This window comes from Grus americana, chromosome 36, assembly GCF_028858705.1.
Source record: "Grus americana isolate bGruAme1 chromosome 36, bGruAme1.mat, whole genome shotgun sequence".
Classification (NCBI taxonomy): Eukaryota; Metazoa; Chordata; class Aves; order Gruiformes; family Gruidae; genus Grus; species Grus americana.
This window is the reverse complement of record NC_072887.1, coordinates 726,281-751,385: the sequence shown is the minus strand read 5'-3', so window position 1 is coordinate 751,385 and position 25,105 is coordinate 726,281. Positions and strand designations below refer to the sequence as shown.

Here is a 25,105-nt window from a genome sequence, read left to right as displayed (position 1 = left end):
AGCCCCCTGATTAGCTTCGTGGCCTCCTCTGGACTCACTCCAACAGCTCCATGTCCTTCTTGTCCTGGAGACCCCAGAGCTGGATGCAGTACTCCTCCAGGTGGGGTCTCCCCAGAGCACAGTAGAGGGGCAGAATCCCCTCCCTCGACCTGCTGGTCATGCTGCTTTTGATGCAGCCCAGGACACGGTTGGCTTTCTGGGCTGCAGGTGCACATTGCTGGCTCAGGTTGAACTTTTCATCAATCAACAACCCCAAGTCCTTCTTTCTCCTGGGGGCTGCTTTCTGGCTGTAGTTGTGCTTGTGAATTTTGCCTAGTGGTATTTGTACAACTAAGCTAGAAACAAACAGGAAATGCACCCCCCACCCCCCACCCAATCGCCAACCAGACACCAACTATTTAGCATTTGAGAAATATTAACACCGTATGTTCATTGAGGCTGAGGCACCACTGTGTAAGTTATTGGTGCTGCACATGTACATGTGTTGGGAAGTTCATTAGGAACAAATGGCTGTAAATTTGTTTCACTGAAGTCTTTAGCTATCTTAAATTGGGCGTGCCGTGTGATAGTGAAGACTTCTACTTGTTCGGCACCTTTGAGAGTTTGAGGCATCAAACAGTTCATGAAAGAGTTAAGTTCTATAGTGTAATTGCCGAAGTAGCTTTAAGTAGACACTAATTCGTTTACAAAACTTGGCTTTGCACACAGAAAGGGGGTTTGATTAGTGCAGAATGTTTGATCCTTCATATTAAAACATCATGTTCTAACGCATGCACATTTTTGTTTGACATCAGTCATTGCAAACGTTATATCCCTCCGGCAAAGTAGGAAAGGATTTTCTCTATAAACATCAGTTTGTAAGGGTGATGAAAGGCACAGGAACTGACCGTTAAAAGTTATGGCTGTTGGAGGTATGTGCTGTTTGCTGATCACTAGATGAGGCTGTCTGCTGACTGAGATAAGGCAACTGCACAATTTTGCCAAGGGCTAACAATGGCCCAACTCTTATGACTTGTTTAAGTTTGCTATCAAGAGTTATAACTTTCTTTTTTTTTTTTTTTTTTTTTTTTTAGGGCTATAAAGCTCATTTGCTTTTTCAGTTGTAAACATTTGTTGAGTGATATTTTTCAGCCAGATTTTGATGACTGACATCTTCTAAGTTCAGGTGCAGTCATCTTCTTGTGTAAAAAAAAAAAGTGATAGATTACTACGCAGGCAAAAAGTATTGTGTTAATATTTGATCTTCTCTTCCACTTGAGGAAGATACCTATTGAACAAATTACTCATCTTTTTTAAAAAGGTCTCTAGTGTAAGTTGTACATTTCAGTTAAGGAATTTAGTTTTCACTTCAAATACATAACTTTTAATTTCTTCAAATGTTAACTCCATTTCCTGAAGCATTAACATCTCTTAGTGTGTTCTTTCGTTTGAAGCTCATTTTGTCACTGTTTCTGCTACTGAATTTGCTTTAAATGTCTCTACCTCACCTATGTTCCCTTTAAAGAAATGCTCACACATTTACCCACAAGCTCATCATTCTTTTGGATGAGGCGGCCTTTCCTCTTCTTGATGTGCTTGAGGTATCTTCCTGTGGCCTTAAGTTCCTGAGAGTAGAACTGCAATGGAGAGGGTCATTTCAGGTGCTCTCAGAAGTAAATGTTTTCTTTGTCAAGGTAAATAGCATGTAAATTCCTCCCTATTCTCCCAGCATCACTCTGGTGAGGTTCCTCAGGCTTTCTCTGGGACAACAGACCTGTCATTATTCATTACAGCTCTCGGAAAGCTTGCAACTAACCAGTAAAACAAAGCAAATCTTTGTCAAGTACACAACAGCTCTGCAGAAACAAGATGGGTTCCTCATTCTTGAAGCATATCTTGGGAGAAATCAAGTGCCACATCTTTTTCCATAAGCACCTTGCTTTGGCTGAGGTTCTGGCACTCCTCTTGCTTAGGCCTCCAGCAGTGATAGCAAAAACCCTCTCCCATTCTGCTCACAGAAGTTTAATGCTCAAAGGAATAGCTAGTGCACACTTATAGTCAGCCTCTTCCTGAGAGTGTGCTTGGATGACAGCGAATAAGGGCCAAAACTAAATTGGAGCATGAAGCAGAAAGTTGCCAGTAAGGAGCTGCTCAAGGACATAACTGTACCCATGCAATCTGGGTTTGTTTTGTTTTGTTTTGTTTTTTTCCTCTGAGCACCTGGAGGGCCATCCTGACCAGCATGGCGTCACTCCCATCTCTGCTGTCCCTCACTAGACCAGCAATGACATGCTCTGTGTTGTAGCTGCTATGCCATGTTATGCCTCATGGATGACATCTGTGTGTAGATGGAGACAGCGAGGACTCACCTGTGAGATCTGCAAGCTGGAAAAGGGATGGCGGAGGAGAGATCCATTAAACTCTTGCGAAACCTTCAGAAACACTTCTCTGCAAACAACAGCCCATTCTTAATCGGTGATGAGGATGATACCAAGAAGGTACATGGGTACTGGGGTGTGGTGAAACATTTATCAGCTCTGAAGAAAGGCCCTGGACAAACAGCAAGGGCTAATGTTTGGCTGGGGTGTGTCCGGATCATCCATCCCATCAACACTGTGCTTTTGTTACCCACCAACTCATTAATTCCCAGACTCGGTTAGTAGGTCTCTGCCTCTTTTTCTACATCAACTCGTGATCCTTCTCTGAGTGACACAACTGAACTGACATCCAGAAACAGTCATGGAAGGGGGTCACAGCAGGCACACAAGAGGTTAATTTGTAGGATAGTGGAGATGGAGGGCAGGGTTCTCCAACTCTTGGCTGATGCATCACCCGAAGGCAAGGTCTTTGGTATGCATATGCATATCTAGCCTGGTCGTGGATGAGGTGAGCTTTCCTGAAGCTGCAGAGACTTTCTAGGTCTCTGTGTCTTGACTGACCCTTTTCTGTATGAATGGGAGTCTGCTGTTAGGCTGTCTTGTATGCAGAATGGATGGAGTCCTTCACATTGAAGTTTTGCCCGGAAAAGAAGCCAAAGAGTTTCTTCCATCTGAAGAGCAAGAAGCTCCTCGGATGCTCATCCACCCTCTTCCAGAAAAAATCCTGCTTGCAGATAGCCCACCACAGACTAGAAGTACCAGGGCAGAAACCCAGGGATGAGTGGCTACAGACACAATCTCCAAATCCTGCCAGAGCAGAGGTGTGGAGATGTTCAAGCTCTGGACCTTCACTTCACTGCGCATCATCACCACGTATTGACAGGTGTCCAGGTACAACTCATTTTTCCAGGTTGTCTTGTCAGCGTATTTACACATGTATGTGTTTTGTAGCATTCAAATAAAAAAAGAAATTAATGGTGAGACATGTAATAGTGTGAGCATTTTTGGTACTAAGGGGTTTTGGGGGGGCAGGGAACTTAATTCCAAGAGCACATTTCATCACAAAGCAATAGACAATAATACAAAATTCATGCTTTATAGAGAATAGTATCTACTGCCCTGGTCATCAGAGACATGCAGTTGTGGCGACTGGCGGATGAAAATGAACACTTCATAAAGGGAACTGCACATCTCTAGGGAAAGCATGCCATTTGCCAGAGATAATGCAGCTTCCCGTGACCTGCAGAAGAAAGGGGAGGCTCTTCTTGGCTTCCAAATCCGCAAACAGCAGAAGTGTTGACAGAAGCAGAGCTTGCTTTTTGGCTCACACCACGCTCGATGCAGCTCGGCTGAGGTTGCAACTCCCTCTGGTGGGATGACGCTGTCTTTGCATGGAACATTTTGTCAGACACAACAGCAGGAGTTTCCGTTTAACTGCCCTTCCCCATGCCTTTTCCCTTGCTAAAACTTCCCCTCTGCAGTGTGTGCACGTTTTTAATGAAGGGATTTTTTTTTTTTTTTTTTTAGTCCATCGAAATAGCCTCAGAAGAAAGCAATGCTTACCAGAGTGGGGAGGTTTTACACAAAACATTTAACATTGATTTATACACAGACAGAGACTGCTATCAGTTTGGGGAGGATACATATTTTATCTTCTAATATCAAATCAAGTGAGGACATAGATGCCAGAATGTGAGTAGGAAGGCTTTTTTTCTCCCCAAAGAGATCTCCTCCAGCCCATGCAACATCAAGCTCACATTGTCACCTAGCAGAACCACTGTTCCCCTGTCCCCTTTCCCCCTCCTTCCTCACCCTGGTTCTTCCTTTGATTAAAAGGAGTTCAGGATGGGAGACAGTTCACCCCCTTGCTTTACCTCCATGTCTTCTAAACCTGTTCCTGCACAAGGAACCTGGTCGATCGTGCCAGTAGCATATGCTTGTCTCAGAGCTTAAGCCATGCATGTCTAAGTACACACAGGTGGTACAGTGAAACTCCAAATGGCTTATTAAATCAGTTATGGTTCCTTTTGTCCCTCCTCTCCCGCTCTTTGGATAGCTGTGGTAATTCTAGAGCTAATACATGCCGACAAGCATCAGCCTCCAGGGACGTGCATTTATCTCACCTCTGACCTTGGTGCTGGGGAAGGTTATGGAGCAGATCATCATGAGTGCCATCACACAGCACACAGAGGACAACCAGGTGATTAGGCCCAGTCAGCATGGGTTTATGAATCACAGGTCCTGCTTGACTAGCCTGATCTTCTTCTATGACAGGGTGACCCACTTAGTGGATGAGGGAAAGGCTGTGGATGTTGTCTACCTGGACTTCAGTAAAGTCTTTGACACCATTTCTCACAACATTCTCATGGAGATACTGACTGCTTACGGCTTGTTCAGGTGTATTCTTTGCTGGGTAAAAAACTGGCTGCATAGTTAGGCCCAAAGAGATGTGGTGAATGGAGATAAATCCAGTTGGTGGCCACTCACAAGTGGTGTTCCCCAGGGATCAGTACTGGGGCCAGTTCTCTTTAATAACTTTATCAATGATCTGGACGAGGGGATCAAGTGCACCCTCAATAAGTTTTCAGATGACACCAAGTTGTGTGGGAATGTTGATCTGCTTGAGAGTAGGGAGGCTCTACAGAGGGATCTGGACAGGCTGGATAGATGGGCCAAGGTCAGTTGTATGAGGCTGAACAAGACTCAGTGCTGGGTCCTGCACTTGGGTCACAACAACCACAGGCAATGTTTATAGGCTTGGGGCAGAGTGGCTGAAAAGCTGCCTGGCAGAAAAGGACCTGGGGGTGCTCATTGACAGCCAACTGAACATGAGCCAGCAGTGTGCCCAGGTGGCCAAGGAGGCCAACGGCATCCTGGCTTGTATCAGGAACAGTGTGGCCAGAGTAGGGATGTGATTGTGCCCCTGTACTCAGCTCTGGTGAGGTCGCACCTCGAATACTGTGTTCAGTTTTGGGCCCCTCAGTACACACTCCAGGTGCTGGAGCATGTCCAAAGAAGGACAATGCAGCTGGTGAAGGGTCTAGAATACAAGTCTGATGAGGTGCGGCTGAGGGAACCCCGGGGTGTGTAGCTGAGGGGAGACCTTATTGCTCTCTACGACTACCAGAAGGGAAGTTGTAGCCAGGTGGATGTTGGTCTCTTCTCCCAAGTAGTAGGAGATATGACAAGAGGACATAGCCTCAAGTTGTGCCAGGGGAGGTTTCGATTGGATATAAGGAAAAATTTCTTCACTCAAAGGATTATCAATCGCTGGAACAGGCTGCCCAGGGATGTGGTGGAGTGACCATCCACGAAGGTATTTAAAAGTCCTGTAGATGTGGTGCTTAGGGATATGGTTTAGTGATTGGACGTGGCAGTACTGGGTTAATGGTTGGACTTGATAATCTTCAAGGTCTTTTCCAACCAAAATGATTCTATGATTCTAAGACTTTTGGAGCATGGCTAAGGCAAACATCAGATAACTACTAGGATGGTAAACCAATGCATTTTTTACAGCACAGTTAATAACAGTCATTACTTGTTCCAGTGATTATTCTGCTTTTAGATTAACTGCAATTAATCACCTGGACATGATCTTGTGCAACATGCTCTAGGTGATCCTGCTTTAGCAGGGGGGTTAGAGTAGATGATCTCCAGAGGTCCCTTACAACCCCTACCATTTTGCAATTCTGCAATTCTGTAATTTATTGGCCAGCCCTACTAGTTTCTTGGGATCCATTTTCCACAGCATTATAGAAAGCTTCCACTGTCTGAAGTTTTCTAAGGGCTCTTTATACTCCTTTTTACTTATTATAGAGTATTTCACCAGAAATATTAAAAATCCCCAGCCTCACCCATTTTTATTTTCTTTCACTCTCACTGTACTGCATTGCAAAGGTTAATAGATAACCTTTGGAAATAAGAGAGTTAGTTTTATGGTCAGGATTGCAGAAGCTGACAGGGTCCAAAGGTACCAGCAGCCTTCTGAGCATCACCGGCAGATGCAAGGACCTGCATGTGGATTTCTTTAAGGTGCAGCTGCGTTTCTGGAAATCCAGGTTTGTGGTTTTATCTCTTGAAGCAATGATTTATTTGGCTGCTTCTGCAGGGAAGAGCTCTGAATGTTCTCTTAGCCCTCTGTTTACTGGGAGGCATTGTGTTGTGTCGTGATGGTTGACAGACATTTGGGGTGTTATTCTGAAAGATCTGGGAATTATCTTTGCTGAGCTCTGCTTTGTGTGTATTTTTGCATGGTGAACTGCTGCTTGGGAGAGAGAGAAAAACACCACACATACCTTTATATCGATCTACCCTAAAGCCATGCTTACTGTTAGATTTGGCTTTGGGGTCAAACTGGGTCAGATTTGGTGGAGTGACATCCATGCTCTGACAGTGAGATGTGGATGTACAGACCCTTTGGAAAGCCTCAGACAAGCATTAATACCATGTAATGGGCACAGATCCCTTACTGCACTTTTTTTTTTTCTTTTTTGCTTGTGGTTTTGTGGGTTTTTTTCCCCCTATGGCATTACTTTCATTTGTTTTGCTCATCCTTCTTTTTGCCCCTGCTTGTAGCTGCTGTGCTCAGTGTGTAGTGTTATTCTTCCTATTCACAGTGTTCGTTGCAGTCTTTGCATTTGCTACGGTGCTGGCATTGCAGTCTCAACAGAGCACCCGGCAGCCACTTTAAGCCTTTTTTGTTAGTTTTCATGGCTTTTTTTTTCCCCCCCCCTACATGTTTTGCAATATGTTGCACTTTTCCTTGCCTTGCCTTGCCTTGCCTTGCCTTGCCTTGCCTTCCCTTCCCGATTCCATTTTGTATTACAAAAAAGACTGTGTTGGGGAGGAGAGAAGTAAATCCATGACCTACCTGCACATCTGGTGCTCTTAAAAGCAGAGCTTATTATGTTGTGCTAGGTCGAAGTCAAATGAAGATCTTCTTTTTGTTGTTGTTTTTGTTTTTTTTCTCTTTGAGTTATATTTATTAGAGTATAATATATATATTTATACATGAGTTGATATCTATACATGTAGAGACAGAGACAAAGAGTGGGTTTAGTTATATGAATCTTGAAAACTTCTGCTTGAAACTCCTGGTTAATTTAGAAACTTTTATTTCTGCTTTCATTAAAAATATTTGAGGAAAAAAATTTGTTATAGTATTACCAAAGTGAAACATTTAATTTAGAAAATATCAGTGTGTCCTTATTTTAGGGTTTTTGGTTTTGTTTTTTGTTTATTTGGTTGGTTTAGTTTGTGGGTTTTGGTGTTTTTTTAAGGCAGAATTTGTGTTCTGGGCTTTTGTATCCTCATTGTCTTTGCCTTTAACTCCAAGGAGCCATCCCAACTCCTGTTACTAGTATTACTATCGAGACATATGTCTGCCCAGCTCAGGAACTGCTCACTTCATAACCATTGACTGTTATCAGTGTTGGAGTGTCTCCATACAGACCATAAGAAAAATCATAGGACTTCTCTGGCTACTGAATCACTCCCCAGGTTCATCTGGGTGCAGCTAAGCATTTGGGTATTGCACATAAGCAGACAACAAGATGTTGGAATTAATCTGGGAATGATGTAACTCAACTGTGCAGCACCCCACATCACTTATTTTGCATTCAAACACAGACTGTTGTCTTTCTTATAGGTATGCGGCTCTCAGTCCAGCTGACAGCAGTCATCTTCGTCTTGATACTGGTATCTACACACCACCCCGCTGCAGGTAATTTTGCTCTGTAATGGATTAATTTCCCTCTCTACTAAATCCATTTCAGAGACTATGAATGGATTTGAACTGACGCGCCCTATGACTTTCTTCTCTACTGAAGGAGGACCAGATTTAGATGATTTCTTTGCATTTCATGTGAACACAGATGTATGTTCTGGGATTCAGTCTGCTCAACTGTAGGCATTAAAGTTAACATCTGTGAGCTATTTGTCTAAAGTATGTGTACAGTCAGTAGGAGAAGATGGGCCCTCCCAGAGCGTAACATAACTCATCTCACAGTCCCATCTTCCCAGGGAATGAATCACTCTCTAGGGAATGCAGTTTCTCCATGCTTTCTCTACAAGATGATTGCCTCAGTGAGATACTTATCTTTCAGGTGGCTAAAATTTGATGAGATGAACATACCTAGATAACCTAATGTTGTCAACATTACAAAGGGAGGTGATAGGTAATTTTGACTTGCGTGATGTGTTTGATGCTGGTCATTTGAAATGGGGATGGCTTTTAGTGACTTGTGTTTCAAATGCGTCTATATGGTTTTCTTCATCCTCAAATTTGCAGCTGCTGCTCCTGGTCAGAGCTGTGAGAGGATGTGCTAATGCCACAGGATAAGGGCTGCAACATCACTGGAGAAAGCACTTATAGGGCATCATAAATGCAAAACTTCTCACAGACTTCTTCCCCTTTATTGTTTAAAACCACTGTGATTGCTAAGCACAGCTCATCCATTTGTCTCTCCTGTAGGTGGTGGCCATGATCCATTGCTTGTCTTGGATGGTTATGAGGATGATGGTATTCGAGTCAAATGCTTCTCTGAGAGGTTATTTTCTGAAGTTCAGGTATGGTGGACAGATGGTAGAGGAGATAATGTCACTGGGACTCCTCTCACCACTGGCACCACCACTGCAAATGCCAGCAGCTCCATCATTGTAAAACCAGGATCTGGAAACTCTGTGTCCTGCAAAATAATTGATAAATTGCTGAAAACATCAACAGAATCTTCAGTTGTCATTGCGGGTAAGTACGAGCTTGTGTCCTTGTGGCCTGGGAGGAAAAATAGTGAGCTGATGCATACAGATCAGATTGCCCCAGAACCTTAGATTTCTAGACAAATAGAATAAACAGTTTTCAAAAAAGTTTTCTTCTGTAATACTTCCTGGTCTTTGCACTGAACCACCATGGGCAACTCCCAAACATTGTCAAAATATTAATAATAAAAATAACTCTCCATGGGTGTGAAGCCATCTGCGGGAAATGAAATCTTCAATGTCCAGATGGAGATCAGTGACGAGTGGTGACCCTCAGGGGTCCCTATTGGAACCAGTACTGTTTAATATCTCCATCAGTGACATAGACAGTGGGATTGAGTTCACTCTCAGCAAGTTTGCAGACAACACCAATCTGAGTGGTGCAGGGGACAGGATGCTGTCCAGAGGGGCCTGGATGAAACTCACGTGGGCCCATGTGAACCTCATGAGTTTCAACAAGGCCAACTGCAGGATCGTGCACCTGGGTTGGGGCAAACTGTGGTATCAATACAGGATGGGGGATGAAAGGATTGAGAGCAGCCCTGCGGAGAAGGACTTGAGGGGGTACTGGTGGATGAAAAGCTGGACATGAGCTGACAATTTGTGCTCGCAGCCCAGAAAGTCAACTGTGTTCTGCATCAAAAGCAGTGTGACCAGCAGGTCAAGGGAGGGGATTCTTCCTCTCTACTCCGTTCTTGTGATACCCCACCTGGAGTACTGCATCCAGCTCTGGGGTCCCCAGGACAAGAAAGACACGGAGCTGTTGAGCGAGTGCGGAGGAGGCCATGAAGATGCTCAGAGGGCTGGAGCACCTTTGCTATGAAGACAGGCTGAGAGTGTTGGGATCGTTCAGCCTGGAAAAGAGAAGGCTTTGGGGTGATCTTATTGCATCCTTTCAATACTTAAAGGGGGCTTTTAAGAAAGATGGGGACAGACTTCTTAGTAGGGCCTGTAGTGATAGAACGAGGGGTAATGGGTTTAAACTAAAAGAGGGAAGATTCAGACTAGATATAAGGAAGACATTTTTTATGCTTGGGGTGGTGAAACACTGGCACAGGTTGCCTAGAGTGGTGGTAGATGCTCCATCCCTGGAAAGATTCAAGGTCAGGTTGGAGAGAGCTTTGAGCAACCTGATCTAGCTGAAGTCGTCCCTGCTCATTGCAGGGGGGTTAGACTAGATGATCTTTAAAGGTCCCTTCCAACCCAAACTATTCTATGATTCTATGAAATCTTATTATTGGGTCGTGCCTATTCTCACTCGCAAGGATGGAGGATGCTGTCCATTTTCTTCCACTTCTGTTTCTATTGCTATGACATCCAATGCAGTGGTTTACACAAATCACTGATGGTGCTTTGTAAAATAGTCTAGGGATGCAAAAGTCCCAGTGAACTTCTCCCACAGGTGTGTAGGAATGAAATTTAGATCCAAACTTGTTTTGTTTCACTTTAGGCATGTGATCAAAATATAAAGTTGATAGTTCAAGGAAAGTTATAACTGATCACCTGAAATAATTTGTAGATGTCTTCTTTCCTGCCACCTCCCCTTGGCTGGCGGCTTTTGTCGTAATCCTGCTCTTGAGTGTCTTCCTGGTTATCGCTGCAGCCTATAAACTCAGAAGTAAGTTCCACTAAGTTCATGCTAAAGTGATGAATGCTTCATACAACCCAGTTGAAAGACATCATCACCATGTCTGGAATTTTCTGGGGAGGAGGGTACAGGATTATGAACAATCACCCTCATGATTCTTCAGCCGTGGCTTTTTACTGTATTTTTGCTTTCCTTGCATATTTACTTTTTAGCATCTCTTAACTACTCCAACATCTTGGGGTATAAACCTGTACAATCACATTTGCTGATATGAATTGACATATCACTATAGTGAAATTATTGTTGCAACTTAATCTCATTGTTGAAATAAGCATTTCTTGCAAATAACTGAAATACGTTCATGTACCCAAATATATCCACTAGCTCAATTAATTTGCAAGTCATTTTATTGCTTTATAAGCTATGTTCTAAGACAGTTCTACATCACAACTCTGTTGCCAAGACAGCATGCCAAATCTGCATTTTTTCTGCTTTCAACATCACTAGTTTTATTCATTAAGTTCTGTATGATTTCTCATTATTTTAATGGAAGATATAAGTATATGCAAATCAAGATATTTTGAAAATAAATTGCTTTTGTACCAAGCATAACAACAAAATATGAAAAGTTTCATTTGAAAACCTACAAGCAAGAAGAAAATGAGATAACGTTTTCATTCTCCCTGCCTCTCTCTTCTCTCTCTCTCTCTCTCAGAGAACAATAAGACAACTACTCGTGAAAGTAAGTCATATTAATACCATATTTAAAAGTCATATTTGTACTATATTTCATCAAAAACATCTCAAAAGATATGTGCAACAGTAGAAATGATGGCCAGTGGTATAAACTATTGGGCTAATTAGTTGTATTCCTAAAGTTGTTTCATGACAGACACTTCAAAAGATTGGGACTTTGGTTGACCCTATCTACCTCCAGCTAGGGTGTCTCTGAGCAGTAAGTCACCTTACATTCAGCCAACAAAGACTGTCCCACTGCTGATTCCTGCTCCTGACAAGGAAATTCTTGCATCCCATTTACTTTGGCTTTTCTGCCTGCAGGTGTCGAAAGAAGTGGTAAAAAACTTTTGCTAAGGGTCACCTTTTGTGCAAAAATTTTCACAGGTTTTCTTCCCCCTGACCCAACTTCTATCTAAAAGTTTACCATTTCCAGAAAAATGACTTTTTGACAGTTCCCCAAGCTGTCATGTCTAGACTTTTTAAAGCAGTAGAACATTTTCTAGTGTCATTATGCAAAACTGTGATAGAAAGACCCCTCAAATACCCCAAATAACATACTGGAGTGAGGTTAAAGCTGCCACATTGATGTGATTGAGCAGGGCATAGAAGTGGCAGCATGTTCTGGCCAGAAGGTGTATCCACAGACCAGTTTTTCCCTGCCAAGACCCACTCCACCTTTCAATAGATGCAATATTTTCAATACAAAATTTTGCCTCATTTGAAAAGTGGAGATACTTATAAAACATTTTTTCTAGAAATATTTTTGTATTAAAAAAAAAAAAGTTCTAGGAAAAAGAGAAAACTATATAGATTCTTTTAGACAGCTTGCATCTGTCCCCAGCAATGAAGGAAATCAGGATGCAGTTCAGAGGAGGAACCCAACTTATTCCTCTGAATTGTAACTGGAGTTTTTTGACTCTCTACCGACTGCATAAACAATTTTAAAAAACCAAGCTTCCTGGCCTTTGTAAACTTCAGGAGAATCCAACATATTCTACTTGAAAAATACAACATACTAGGAAGTTATTTTCATTTTTTAAAATGAAAAACTAATTGTCTGAATATTTACTTCAATTTCTGAACAGTTTAATCTTCAGGATGAGTTTTGTTGGGTTTTTTGTTGTTGTTGTTGTTTGGGGGTTTTTTTAGAAGAAAAGCAGAATATATTTAGTGGCTATTTTATACTGATGGTAACTCTAAAGGAAAGAAAATATCTCTCTGCCATAATTGAGGGAGTGAACTGCTGCCCAGGAACTAATCTCAGAAATTTAGATACAAACAAAAATATTTTGGAATAAAAAAAAAAAAAGGGTATATGGGAACAAATCTATGGAGACTTTTTTTAAAATTCACACCCTGTCATCCTTGAAACACTTCTCATCCATTTTGCACAATTTTGCCACCTGTCAGATCATGAGTCAATATGAAATAAAACTGAGTATATATTAAATTACCAGAGAACAGAAAAAAATCTTTTTACTGTTAAGATTTCTGAATACTGGCACAGGTTGCCCTGGAGAGGTTGCAGGGTGTCCGTTCTTGGAGGCATTCAAAATCCAACTGGACACAGCCCTGGGCCAACTTGAGCAGGGTGGGTGGACTAGATGGATCTCCAGAGGACCTCTTCCAACCCCAACTCTCCTGTGACTCTGTAAAACGTGGCCTTAGCTGCAGATTCCTGAATGGCTGCAAGTCTGAAACAGCAGAGAAAACAAGGCTAGATGTCACAAATGTGTTTTGTGCTTGATCTCTAGTATTTGTTTCAAATATTGCAACAAACTGGCTTAACCTGAGGAAACAGTTTTTATTTTTGTTTCAGTCAATGCCTGTACTGTTCGTGTTTAAACTGAGTCTATTAAAAATTTACTTTTGAAGTCTAGTCACCTAGCATTCAGTAATTTATGTGTATGTATATATACACATGCAAATATATACGTGTAACTATACATGCAAAGCGTTATGGATTAATCACTTCTGTACAGTCTTTAAAACTGAATAAGTGCTTGAAGAATTATTCTCAGGATACAAAAATATTTCTCTGTTCACAGAAAATGCAGAAAAGGAAATTCAAAAAGGTAAGCATAACAGCTTTTTCCAGTGATTTCTATGTATTAATCTCTCTGGGTTTTTTTAGAACCAGATAAAAGCTGAGCTCAGGAAATATTAGTGACTGTTTTGCTTTTGCATAATAAAATTTAAAAAAATTGTTGCAATACCTTTTATATTGACTATTTAAAGATAATTGGTGCCTACTGCAAAGAAAAGGACTAATTCCATGGGGATGTTTGATCTATGGCTGGTATTTTTTGCTCAGTATTTGAGCTTGCAAATTCTTCTGTTGATTAATTCGGGTAAGTTAATGTGTTCTTAATTTGGGAACACAGAATCATAGAATCATAGAATGGTTTGGGTTGGAAGGGACCTTAAAGATCATCTAGTTCCAACCCCCCTGCTGCAGACAGGGACACCCTCCACTAGACCAGGTTGCCCAAAGCCTCATCCAGTGTGGCCTTAAACACTTCCAGGGATGGGGCATCCACAACCTCTCTGGGCAACCTGTTCCAGTACCTCACCACTCTCACAGTAAAAAATTTCTTTCTAACATCTAATCTAAATTGACCCTCCTTCAGCTTAAACCCATTACCCCTTGTCCTGTCACTACACTCCCTAATAAACAGGCCCTCACCATCTTTCCTGTAGGCCCCTTCAGGTACTGGTAAGCCACAATTAGATCTCGCCAGAGCCTTCTCTTCTCCAGGCTGAACAATCCCAACTCTCTCAGCCTGTCCTCATAGCAGAGGTGCTCCAGCCCTCTGATCAGCTTCGTCGCCCTCCTCTGTAATCTCTCCAACAGCTCCATGTCTCTCCTGTACTGGGGACCCCAGAGCTGGATGCAGTACTCCAGGTGGGGTCTCACCAGAGCAGAGTAGAGGGACAGAATCATCTCCCTCGACCTGCTGGTCACACCTCTTTTGATGCAACCCAGGACACGATTGGCTTTCTTGGCTGCTAGTGCACACTGCCGGCTCATGTTGAGCTTCTCATCAATCAACACCCCCAAGTCCCTCTCCTCAGGGCTGCTTTCAATCCATTCCTCACCCAACCTATAGTGGTGCTTGGGATTGCACCGACCCATATGCAGGACCTTGCCCTTGGCCTTGTTGAACTTCATGCCGTTCGTACGGGCCCACCTCTCCATCAAACATGGTTCATGCTGACTTTCAGTCTGTAAGAAAAGAAAACTTTGAGGTCTAGAGTTTGAAAAATTAAAAAAAAAAATTTTTTTTTCTCATCTTTGTATAAAGACTGGTTAGGACTGCATTGTACAAAAGTAGAACAAGAAGATTGCTTTTACTGTGAAGACCAAGTGAGCTGGGTATGCAAAGTATGCCAGAGATGTAGTAAATCCAGTAAACCTTTTTAAAACTTTTTAGAAGTCCTTATGGTACCATGGAGAAACATCAACTATAGCTTTTATAAAGCCATGTTAAAGATTATCTGTACACAGTACAGTTGTTTCAACATAAGTACTAAGAACTATCTGCAGATGAGTGTGCTAACGCCGTTCAACCCCAAGCTAATGCCATTCAGTCACACCTTCATTAAAATATTAGTCTTGGGGTTTCCCCTTATTTCAGTCATCTGAAGTACTTCATTTTACCAAGGTGAATTTCTTGACCAGTCTTTTTGTTCCCACCTTAAGGGAAGGTACCAGCATAATGAAGACAATAACTCTGGTTGCCTTATAGCAGGGCAACATCTGGTCATTTTTATGAAGCTCGGATTATTTCATTTTGTCTTAGCTCTTGCTATACAGAACACAGTGGAACAGATAGAAATTTAAATGCATTTGTGATTAAGGAAAAAAAAAGGGAATGGTGTTTTAATATTTAAACATAATCTCTTTCAGAAATAGATGAACTCCAAGTTGAACTAGGTAAGAAAGTATTTTAACTTCTTTGCTATGTTGGGTTTGAGTATCCCTTGGTTAAAAGAGTCCTCTCTATTTAAAAAGGTTATAAAATCATGAAAGAAGGCCCATATTGAAAATACCTTTCTATTCTAAAACTAGGGGTTTCAATTAAATTAATGATAGCTGGTATTATTATCATCAATATCACCTGGTTTTAGCCAGTCAATTTTATGTATCCAGTCTAAGCTAATAATCCAGACTCCTGGAGGATGGGTATCTTCAGAGGACAATTTATCCCCCACCTACTTTGAAATTATATTCTGAGCTTCATGCCGAGCCTCGGTTCCCTAAATGAGAACATTCTTTAACACTGAAATTCTTATTCACATTTTGTGTGCTTTTGTCTTGAAAAATGTGGCATTCTCTGCTATTTCTGGGTTTGTTTCTTTGTTTTTCAGATGAGGAAAACGCCAGATTTAAGAACGGTAAAATAACATTTTTCTTCCTATTTGGCATTTAGTATGACACGCTACTCTTTTAACCATATCCTGAAAGATGCTTTGTAGGCAACCATTCTAATAAAATAGTGGTGATTTATGCAATTTTGAATATTATAGTTGGGAAACGCTCTCGTAACTTCACATTTGCAAAGATAACTCCCCTGTTCCAACCAAAAAGATAATTGAAAAGTTGTGTTATGTGTATAGAATCATAGAATCATAGAATGGTTTGGGTTGGAAGGGACCTCAAAGATCATCTGGTTCCAACCCCCCTGCCATGGGCAGGGACACCCTCCACTAGACCACATTGCCCAAAGCCCCATCCAACCTCGCCTTGAACACTTCCAGGGATGGGGCAGCCACAACCTCTCTGGGCAACCTGTTCCAGTGCCTCACCACTCTCACAGTAATGAATTCCTTCCTAACATCTAATCTAAATCGACCCTCCTTCAGCTTAAACCCATTACCCCTTGTCCTGTCACTACACTCCCTCATAAACAGGCCCTCACCATCTTTCCTGTAGGCCCCTTTCAGAAACTGGAAGGCCACAATTAGATCTCGCCAGAGCCTTCTCTTCTCCAGGCTGAACAATCCCAACTCTCTCAGCCTGTCCTCATAGCAGAGGTGCTCCAGCCCTCTGATCAGCTTCGTCGCCCTCCTCTGGAATCGCTCCAACAGCTCCATGTCTCCCCTGTACTGGGGCCCCCAGAGCTGGATGCAGTACACCAGCTGGGGTCTCACCAGAGCAGAGTAGAGGGACAGAATCACCTCCCTCGACCTGCTGGTCACACCTCTTTTGATGCAGCCCAGGACACGGTTGGCTTTCTTGGCTGCTAGCGCACATTGATGGCTCATGTTGAGCTTTTCATCAATCAACACCCCCAAGTCCCTCTCCTCAGGGCTGCTTTCAATCCATTCCTCACCCAGCCTATAGTGGTGCTTGGGATTGCACCGACCCATATGCAGGACCTTGCCCTTGGCCTTGTTGAACTTCATGCGGTTCGCACGGGCCCACCTCTCCAGCCTGTCAAGGTCCCTCTGGATGGCATCCCTTCTCTCTAGCGTGTCGACCACACCACACAGCTTGGTGTCGTTGACAAACTTGCTGAGGGTGCACTCCATCCCACTGGCCATGTCGCCGACAAAGATGTTGAACAGTGCCAGTCCCAGTACCGACCCCTGAGGAACACCACTTGTCACTGTTCTCCACTTGGACATTGAGCTGTTGACCACAACTCTTTGAGTGCGACCATCCAGCCAATTCCTTATCCACTGTGTGGTCCATCCATCGAATCCATGTCTCTCCAATTTAGAGACAAGGATGTCATGTGGGACAGTGTCAAATGCCTTGCACAAGTCCAGGTAGATGATATCAGTTGCCCTTCCCTTATCCACGGACTCTGTAACCCCATCATAGAAGGCCACCAAATTTGTCAGGCACGATTTGCCCCTAGTGAAGCCGTGTTGGCTGTCACCAATCAACTCCTTATTTTCCATGTGCCTGAGCATAGTCTCCAGGAAAGTCTGCTCCATAATCTTGCCAGGCACAGAGGTGAGACTGACCGGCCTGTAGTTCCCTGGGTCTTCCTTTTTACCCTTCTTAAAAATGGGGGTTATATTCCCCCTCTTCCAGTCGGCAGGAACTTCACTGGACTGCCAGGACTTCTCAAATATGATGGAGAGTGGCCTGGCCACATCATCCGCCAGCTCCCTCAAGACCCGCGGATGCAACTCATCAGGTCCCATGGACTTGTGCACCTCCAGGTTCCTTAGATATTCTCAAACCTGATTTTCTCCTACAGTGGGCGGTTCTGCATTCTCCCAGTCCCTGCCTTCTGTGACCTGGGCAGTGCGGCTCAAGGATTTGCCAGTGAAGACTGAGGCAAAGATGTCATTGAGTACCTCAGCCTTCTCCATATCCTGGGTAACCAGGTCACCTGTTTCATTCCGGAAGGGACCCGCATTTTTCCTCGTCCTCCTCTTATCGCTGACATACCTGTAGAAGCTTTTCTTGTTGTCCTTGACATCCCTGGCCAGACTAATCTCTATCAGGGCTTTGGCTTTCCTAACCTGATCCCTGGCTGCTTGGACAGTTTCTCTGTATTCTTCCGAGGCTACCTGCCCTTGCTTCCACCCTCTGTAGGCTTCCTTTTTGTGTTTGGCTTTGCCCAGGAGCTCCTTGTTCATCCACGGGGGCCTCTTGGTGTTTTTGCCTGACTTCCTCTTTGTTGGGATGCATCGCTCCTGAGCTTGGAGGAGGTGACCCTTGAATAGTAGCCAGCTGTCTTGGGCCCCTTTTCCTTCCAGGGCTTTGTCCCATGGTATTCTACCAAGCAGATCCCTGAAGAGGCCAAAGTCTGCTCTCCTGAAGTCCAGGGTAGTGAGCTTGCTGTGTGCCCTCCTCACTGCCCTGAGGATCCTGAATTCCACCATTTCGTGGTCACTGCAGCCAAGGCTGCCCTTGAGCTTCACATCCCCTACCAGGCCCTCCTTGTTGGTGAGAATAAGGTCCAGCATGGCACCTCTTCTCGTGGGCTCCTCTATCACTTGGAGGAGAAAGTTGTCATCAGCACATTCCAGGAACTTCCTGGATTGCTTGTGCTCTGCTGCGTTGTCCCTCCAACAGATGTCGGGGTGGTTGAAGTCCCCCATAAGGACCAGGGCTTGTGAATGTGAGGCTGCTTCTATCTGCCTATAGAGGGCTTCATCTGCTCGGTGTCCCTGGTCAGGTGGCCTGTAGCAGACCTCCGCTATGATGTCCCCTGCCACAGCCCTGCCTTTAATCCTGACCCATAGGCTCTCGGTGGGCTCCTCATCCATCCCCAGGTGGAGCTCCATGCACTACAGCTGGTCATTGACATAGAGGGCGACGCCCCCTCCTCGTCTGCCCAGCCTGTCCTTCCTAAAGAGCCTCTATCCTTCCATCCCAACACTCCAGTCATAGGAGCCATCCCACCACGTCTCTGTAATGCCAATAATGTCATAGCCTTGCAGGCACACACACGTCTCCAGCTCCTCTTGTTTGTTCCCCATGCTCCGTGCATTCGCGTAGAGGCATTTCAGTTGTGCCCCCAATGAGGCTGACTTATTGGCTGGGGTGGCTGGGATTCTTTTGATGTATCTTCCCAGTGTTATCCTGTTGGCATCCGGAGCCCCTGGCTCGTCTCCTCTAGGCTTCGAGCGTGCTGTAGTGCATCCAGCACGTCTCTGAGCAGTAGGCCGAGGGCCCTCGCCAGCACTCCGTCCCTCCAACCTGGGCACATCGTCCCACAGCATGTCGCTGGCAAGCCTGATGTTATCCCATTCCCCCTTCGAGCCTAGTTTAAAGCTCTATTGATGAGCCCTGCTAGTTCCTGGGCAAAGATCCTCTTCCCCCTTTGAGAGAGATGAATCCCATCAGGGTTCATCAGGCCCGGTGTCGTGTAGGCCGCCCCATTGTCAAAGAACCCAACGTTGTGGTGCTGACACCAGCCACGGAGCCATGCATTTATAGACTGCATCCGCCTGTTCTACCCGCCATTGCTGCCCTCAACTGGAAGGAGGGAGGAGAATGTTACCTGTGCTCCTGAATCCTTCAGTGACTGCCCTAAGAGCCTGAAGTCCCTTTTGATTGCTTGCATAGTGCGTGTCTCTGCTTCATCCCCACTCACATGGAGGAGCAGCAGTGGGTAATAGTCAGAAGGCTGTACCAGGCTGGGGAGTTTCCTAGCGATGTCCTTGACACGGGCCCTGGGGAGGCAGCACACTTCTCTGAGAGGAGGGTCTGCCCTGCATATCAGGCCCTCTGTACCCTTCAGAAGGAAGCCCCCTACGACTATAAGTCTCCTATTCTTCTTTGTTGGGGTGGTCACGACCCGAGGCATGGGCCTTTTGGGCCTAGGTGCTACCGCTGGAGTAGCTTGACTGTCATCCATATCCTCGCTCACGTGGCCTTCCACAGCCAGAACCTCGTACCTATTGCACAGGGGTACGTGGGATGGCGAGGTGGGTGAGGAACAGAAGGTTCACTGCCTGCCACGCCGCGCATGGACTTGTTTCCACTCGTTCCCCTCTTTGAGGCTGCTGCCTTCTGCCTGGCGAGGGGAGGATACAGGGTCCCCTTCACTTTGGCTTTGGTCCGTTGGCTGTCCCTGTTTCTGCTTCAGGGAGGGCAGAGCTTGGCTCCACCAGTCTCTCTCTCTCTCATCCTCTCTTCTGCTCCTTAACCTCTCTACTGCCTCACGGAGTTCTGCCACCAGGCTGAGCAGGTCATCCACCTTGTCACACCTCAGGCAGCCAATCTCACTAGTGCCTTCCCCTGCCAGTGCCAAGCTCAGGCACTCCCGGCAGCCTGAGATCTGGGTGGCTGCATGCTTCTGCGGCAACTCTGTCTGTGTTGCCACATGCTTCCTGGTGAGCACAGAGCTTAGGGCTTTCTGCCTGGTGGGCGCCATGGCTGAACTCCTTCTATGAGAGAGTGATGACCACCAGTGGATGCTCCTCTTGAGCAGGTAGAATGACTAGGCCCTGCCCGCTCGCCCTGACTGAGTGAACTGCCGCGCAAACTGCCGCACCACGCCCTGGCTGACACGCCATGCTATGTTTGCCCGCTCTGTTTGCCACGCTCCGGGTCGCTAGCGCTCCCTAGGCTGCTTCTTATTGGAGTCAGGGGGTGGGCGCCGTTGCTTTGGCAATGCCCAGGTCTTGTCAGCAGCTCCCACGAGAGCAGCCGGCTCATGGTGGGTCTCTTCTGCATCCCTGGTGTTTCCCTGCCTCTGGAAAGTCAGGAAAAACCCGCTGTGCACCTAGATCTGTCGCTCCGCTGCAGGTCAGGCCAGCACTGGAGCTTCAGTCTTCGGTGACTGACTGCTGGGGTCTGATTACCATGACTGTGTATACACAGTCTCCCTCTTCTTACTGATAAGTATATATCTATATATCTATAGCTAAAGAGTATTTCTAGTTATTTATATCTATCGTCTCTGTATATAAAGTTATTTTTCCACTGGTAGAAAATATTTAAGTGGAACATTTTATTTATTGTGTCTCAGAACAAAATAATGACTAAAGCATCTAATTGCAGCAGTAAGAAGAATATAAAAGGAAAAATCCCAGAGCAATTCCTATTGAATATTCTCAAAAAGTTCTCAAAAAACAACTGTGACAAACTGTCCCCAGGTGAAGCTAAGAACCATAAGAAGGATAACATTGGGTGTTATTTGTGTGCAAGAGACAAATATAATCCCAAGATTTGTTTTATTGAGAGAGATTTTACTCTCCTTATGATCCTCTATGAACTGTAAATATCCTTGGGAGCTATTTGTTCTGAATCACTCCCTAATTGTTTCTTATATTTTGCTTTATATATTTTGTCATGTTTTGTGCTCAGGAATATTTGTGCAACACAGTATTTAATACCAGAGAAAACTTACAAAATGCATGTCTATTATTCTACAAAGATAAACAGATTAATCCTATATATATAAATATATATAAACAGATTAATAATCAGATTAATCCTATAGAGAGAGAGATAATCTATATATCAGTATTCCAAAATGCATAGTGAATGTACCATAACTCGCCTGATTTAGTCATCCAAACTTTTAACTTAATTTTGTTTCTTTGTAGAAAATCAGGATTTGTTGTCCAGAATTGGTAAGGATATTAAGTTAACTTTGGTCCTTAAAAATAAATTATTTGTGATCAGAAATACCATTTTGGAACTGAACTGTCCTAACTTGAGGGCCATGGCAGCACTTCATTCTCTTCCACACTTAGACTTAGTTGTCCCTAAAAACCAGTGGTTATCTGACGCAACCTTGGACTCCAGAATGTCTATTTCCATAACAAGGGAACAACATTTCAGTTCTTTATGGGTTTAATTTTTACTGTAGCTGAGTAGAAAACAGATTTTCCTTCCTACTAATAAACTAATATTTTTGAAAGAAAGAAAAATACCCTGTTTATATGCATTTTAACTGTTGGCCATAAGAAGCTCCTGTTTGTCATCTGACACGGTCTGGAAGCATGACCACAGGTCCTGTATGCACGTGCAGGTGGTTCAGCTCACCTAACTCATTATCTAAATTTTGGGCATTGAGGCTAAGGCAGTATTCTTGGCTCCCTCGTTGAGACATGAAGGCATTCAAGAGTAGTTTCAGATAGGTGGTTGAAACAGCAGTAAAGAAACACTTTCTGATGTGCCATTCACCTTCTCCTGACTCTACACAGAGTCCAGGTGGCTAGCTTGGATTTAGACAACCTCTAGCCCTCCAAAGATAAGCTAGCATTCTTTCCCGAGTCCTAGACCAGGTCATAGTTAAGTAAAGTAGTATTGGAAATACTCATATTAGCACAAAAACCCTACAGAAGAGCCTTGCCATGCATGAGGATAATATGACTTTCTGTCCTTTTCAGAAAAAGTCCAGAATGAACTGGGTGAGTTGAAAGCTGAAAACTAATTTTATCAAATCTACACCCCTCTAACCTATACTAAAATTAGGTATATTAACATTCTACAGTAATTTTAATCAATCATTCATTTCTTTTCTTGCAGAGTTCAGGAGAGCTCATAGCAATGCAGGTAAGCCAAATCTTGCCTGCCATTAGCCTCATGTTCTTTCATTCACAACCAGAGTCTATCTCTGGTCTTATGAAAAACTCTCAGGCTGTCAGAATTTGGAAAATTTTGAAGCCTGTTGATTGAAACAGGCACCTAGGGTTTTTTAAGCATCTCCCATCTACGCGGTTCTTGATATCACAAGTTGGGATGAATCGTTTCTGTACCAACTAGGATCTTTTTATATGTTGTATGGCTTTGAGAGATTCAGCTTTTTGCTTCATTCCAAAAAATCTGGCTGCCAGATGGGCCTGACCAGAGAGCCTGGATCCCCTCAGTCAGAGTAAAGATGAATTAATAAAGGCACAGTGAAGCCAGAAAACGGGCATGGAATTCTGGATATTATTTCTGCTATTGAGTTTTTGACTGACAAAAGTGTGCTGTTTATTACTGGGGTATGTAAGTGGGGGTTTTGGAGTGTTTTTTTCTGTTTTGTTTTGTTTTTAATCATTTCTCTCCTTTGTTCATTTCCTTTGAGATTACTGTTTCTTTTCCTGAAAATCAGGAATAACTTTGTGCTTTGTATTTTTTTTTTCTTCCTTTCTCAAGTTAATATCACTCTGGATGAGAACTGCAAACATCCCAGCCTCATCATTAAGGGGAAAAACAGGGTCAAGTCCTCCACCCAGGAAGAGATACTGCCCAAAGCGGTGGTGGTAGCTACTGAAGGGTTTTCAGGAAAGAAACATTACTGGGAAGTGGAGGTGGGGGACAAATCAGAGTGGGAGCTGGGTGTGGTACATGAGGAAATTAGAAATACACTGAGTAGCAACATGATGAACAGTTTCCAAAAGGGGAATTTACTCAGTCTGCAGTTTTCTCAAGGAAAATACATCCTAACTGGTGAGGAGAGTTTACAAAATTGCAAGCCCTGCAGCGTGGTAGGTGTTTTCCTGGATCAGGAATTTGACAGGCTTTCATTCTTTGATGTTGAAGAAAAGCACCTTCTCAAGTCTCTCTCTCTTGAGTTTTCTGGGAATCTGTACCCATTCTTCAGTCCAGGCTCTGATGGCAAATGGTTGGGAGTACGTCCTGTATGCATTGAAAACACATTACACTCACTGTGACATCCTTCCACAGGGCCAAGAGGAGATTAATAAATTAATAATGTAGTCAATCGCAGAGGATGTGAAAGCATGAAGAAGGGGAAAAAAGTACTATCAGCTTTTAAAACCATGGTCAAGAAAGAAATAGCTTCTGAAGTTCTTCTTAGGGATTCATGTTGTACAAAGAAGTAATTTTGTAAAAAAGCCAGATCTGTCAAATATTGCAATTTTGTTTCATTTTTACCTGGACTAAAGAAACATGGATTTCTTTCAGTATTTGTTGCATTTGTTGTGTTTTCTTATTTGACTGAAACCCATTTGCACAGTTGTCCTGGTTCTGGCAAGGATAGAGTTAATTTCACCAGGAGCCAGGACAGGTGACCCAAGCTGGCCAGGGGGCTATTCCATACCATGTGACATCATGCTCACCATAAAAGGGGGCTAGTCGGGCAGGGGACGGGGCGGCAGGGTTTCCACGCAGGTCGGGTTGGTCGTTGGATTGGTAAATTGTTCTCTGTTATCACCCATCGTGAACATTCTGTTATCAGTACTGTTGTTGATTGTTTCCCTCTCCCTTGCTGTCCCAGTAAACTGCCCTTATCCCAACCCTCGAGGCTTTGCCTTTGTTTTTCCCATTCTCCTCCCCGTCCTGCCGGACTGAGCGACTGGCCGCGTACTGCTCAGCTGCCGGCTGGGGCTAAACCACGTCAGTCCTTTTGGCGCCCAATGTGGGGCTCGAGGGGTTGTGATAACGACAAGTCTGACCCAACTGTGTTAAAGCAAAATTGTTACAAGCATTTATAATGTTATTGAAACAGTCGCTGGTCATAATGATGTTCTGTTTGGTCACATGGCTCTGGTTTGTAAACCCGTGTTTACTCTATGTAATCCCTGCGGCGCTGTTTATCACCTCTGGGAGAGGGGTTCCTGTTCTCATGTTGTTGTATTGTGTGATAATGACTTACGATAAGATATCATCGACGGTCATGAGTCTGAGCTGGTACTTGTACGTAGCATTTCTGTCATGCCTGTACCTCGGTCAATATCTTTCAGAATTGATTAATAATTGCACCCAATCTATGGGGAAGACAGGGGGGGATACCTTCTCTCACTCTTTCACCTCCCCTTTTCCCTTTTGGTTGGTTACAACAATTTTTAAGATTTTTGAATACCATTGGAATGTTCAGGCCAGTATATTCCTATTGCTAGGTCTCCTGCATGCTTTCCAAGTCCTGTTCAGGGCTAGCAAAAACTGTTTTAAGAATACCACCCAGGGGTCTTCCCCAAGGCTGAATGGTCAGGGCTGGCATGGCATGTGGGAGAGTATGGGTGGGTATCTAGAGACCTTTTCACCCCCAATGGTTTGGAGATTCACTCCCAAACAACTGCAAGACCCTGATAAAGTGGTAGAATATTTGAAAGGAAAATGCTGTGGGGATTCTAAGGAGACACAACTTATTGCGCTGTGCTGGGCCCTGGCCACAATCTATCAAACACTGCTTGATAGTAGACAGCACAATCAGGGGGAAGAGAGAGAGAGAGCAGACCCACAGGCCCTGCAGCTGCCCAAGCCCCCGCAACAGGCACTGTAGCCGAGCCAAAAGAT

The 25,105-nt window shown here is 44.0% G+C and overlaps 1 protein-coding gene across 1 annotated transcript; it reads left to right on the top strand.

Moving 5' to 3' along the window:
* Window positions 1-8,006: 8,006 nt before the first annotated feature.
* LOC129198804 (butyrophilin subfamily 3 member A1-like) lies at window positions 8,007-23,566 on the top strand. The gene is given in 12 exon segments (XM_054808407.1): window positions 8,007-8,079; window positions 8,830-9,102; window positions 10,633-10,731; window positions 11,417-11,443; window positions 13,488-13,514; window positions 15,350-15,376; window positions 15,811-15,837; window positions 21,463-21,489; window positions 22,252-22,272; window positions 22,391-22,417; window positions 23,003-23,514; window positions 23,516-23,566. Coding segments are annotated over 12 exon segments (1,191 nt in total).
* Window positions 23,567-25,105: the final 1,539 nt, after the last annotated feature.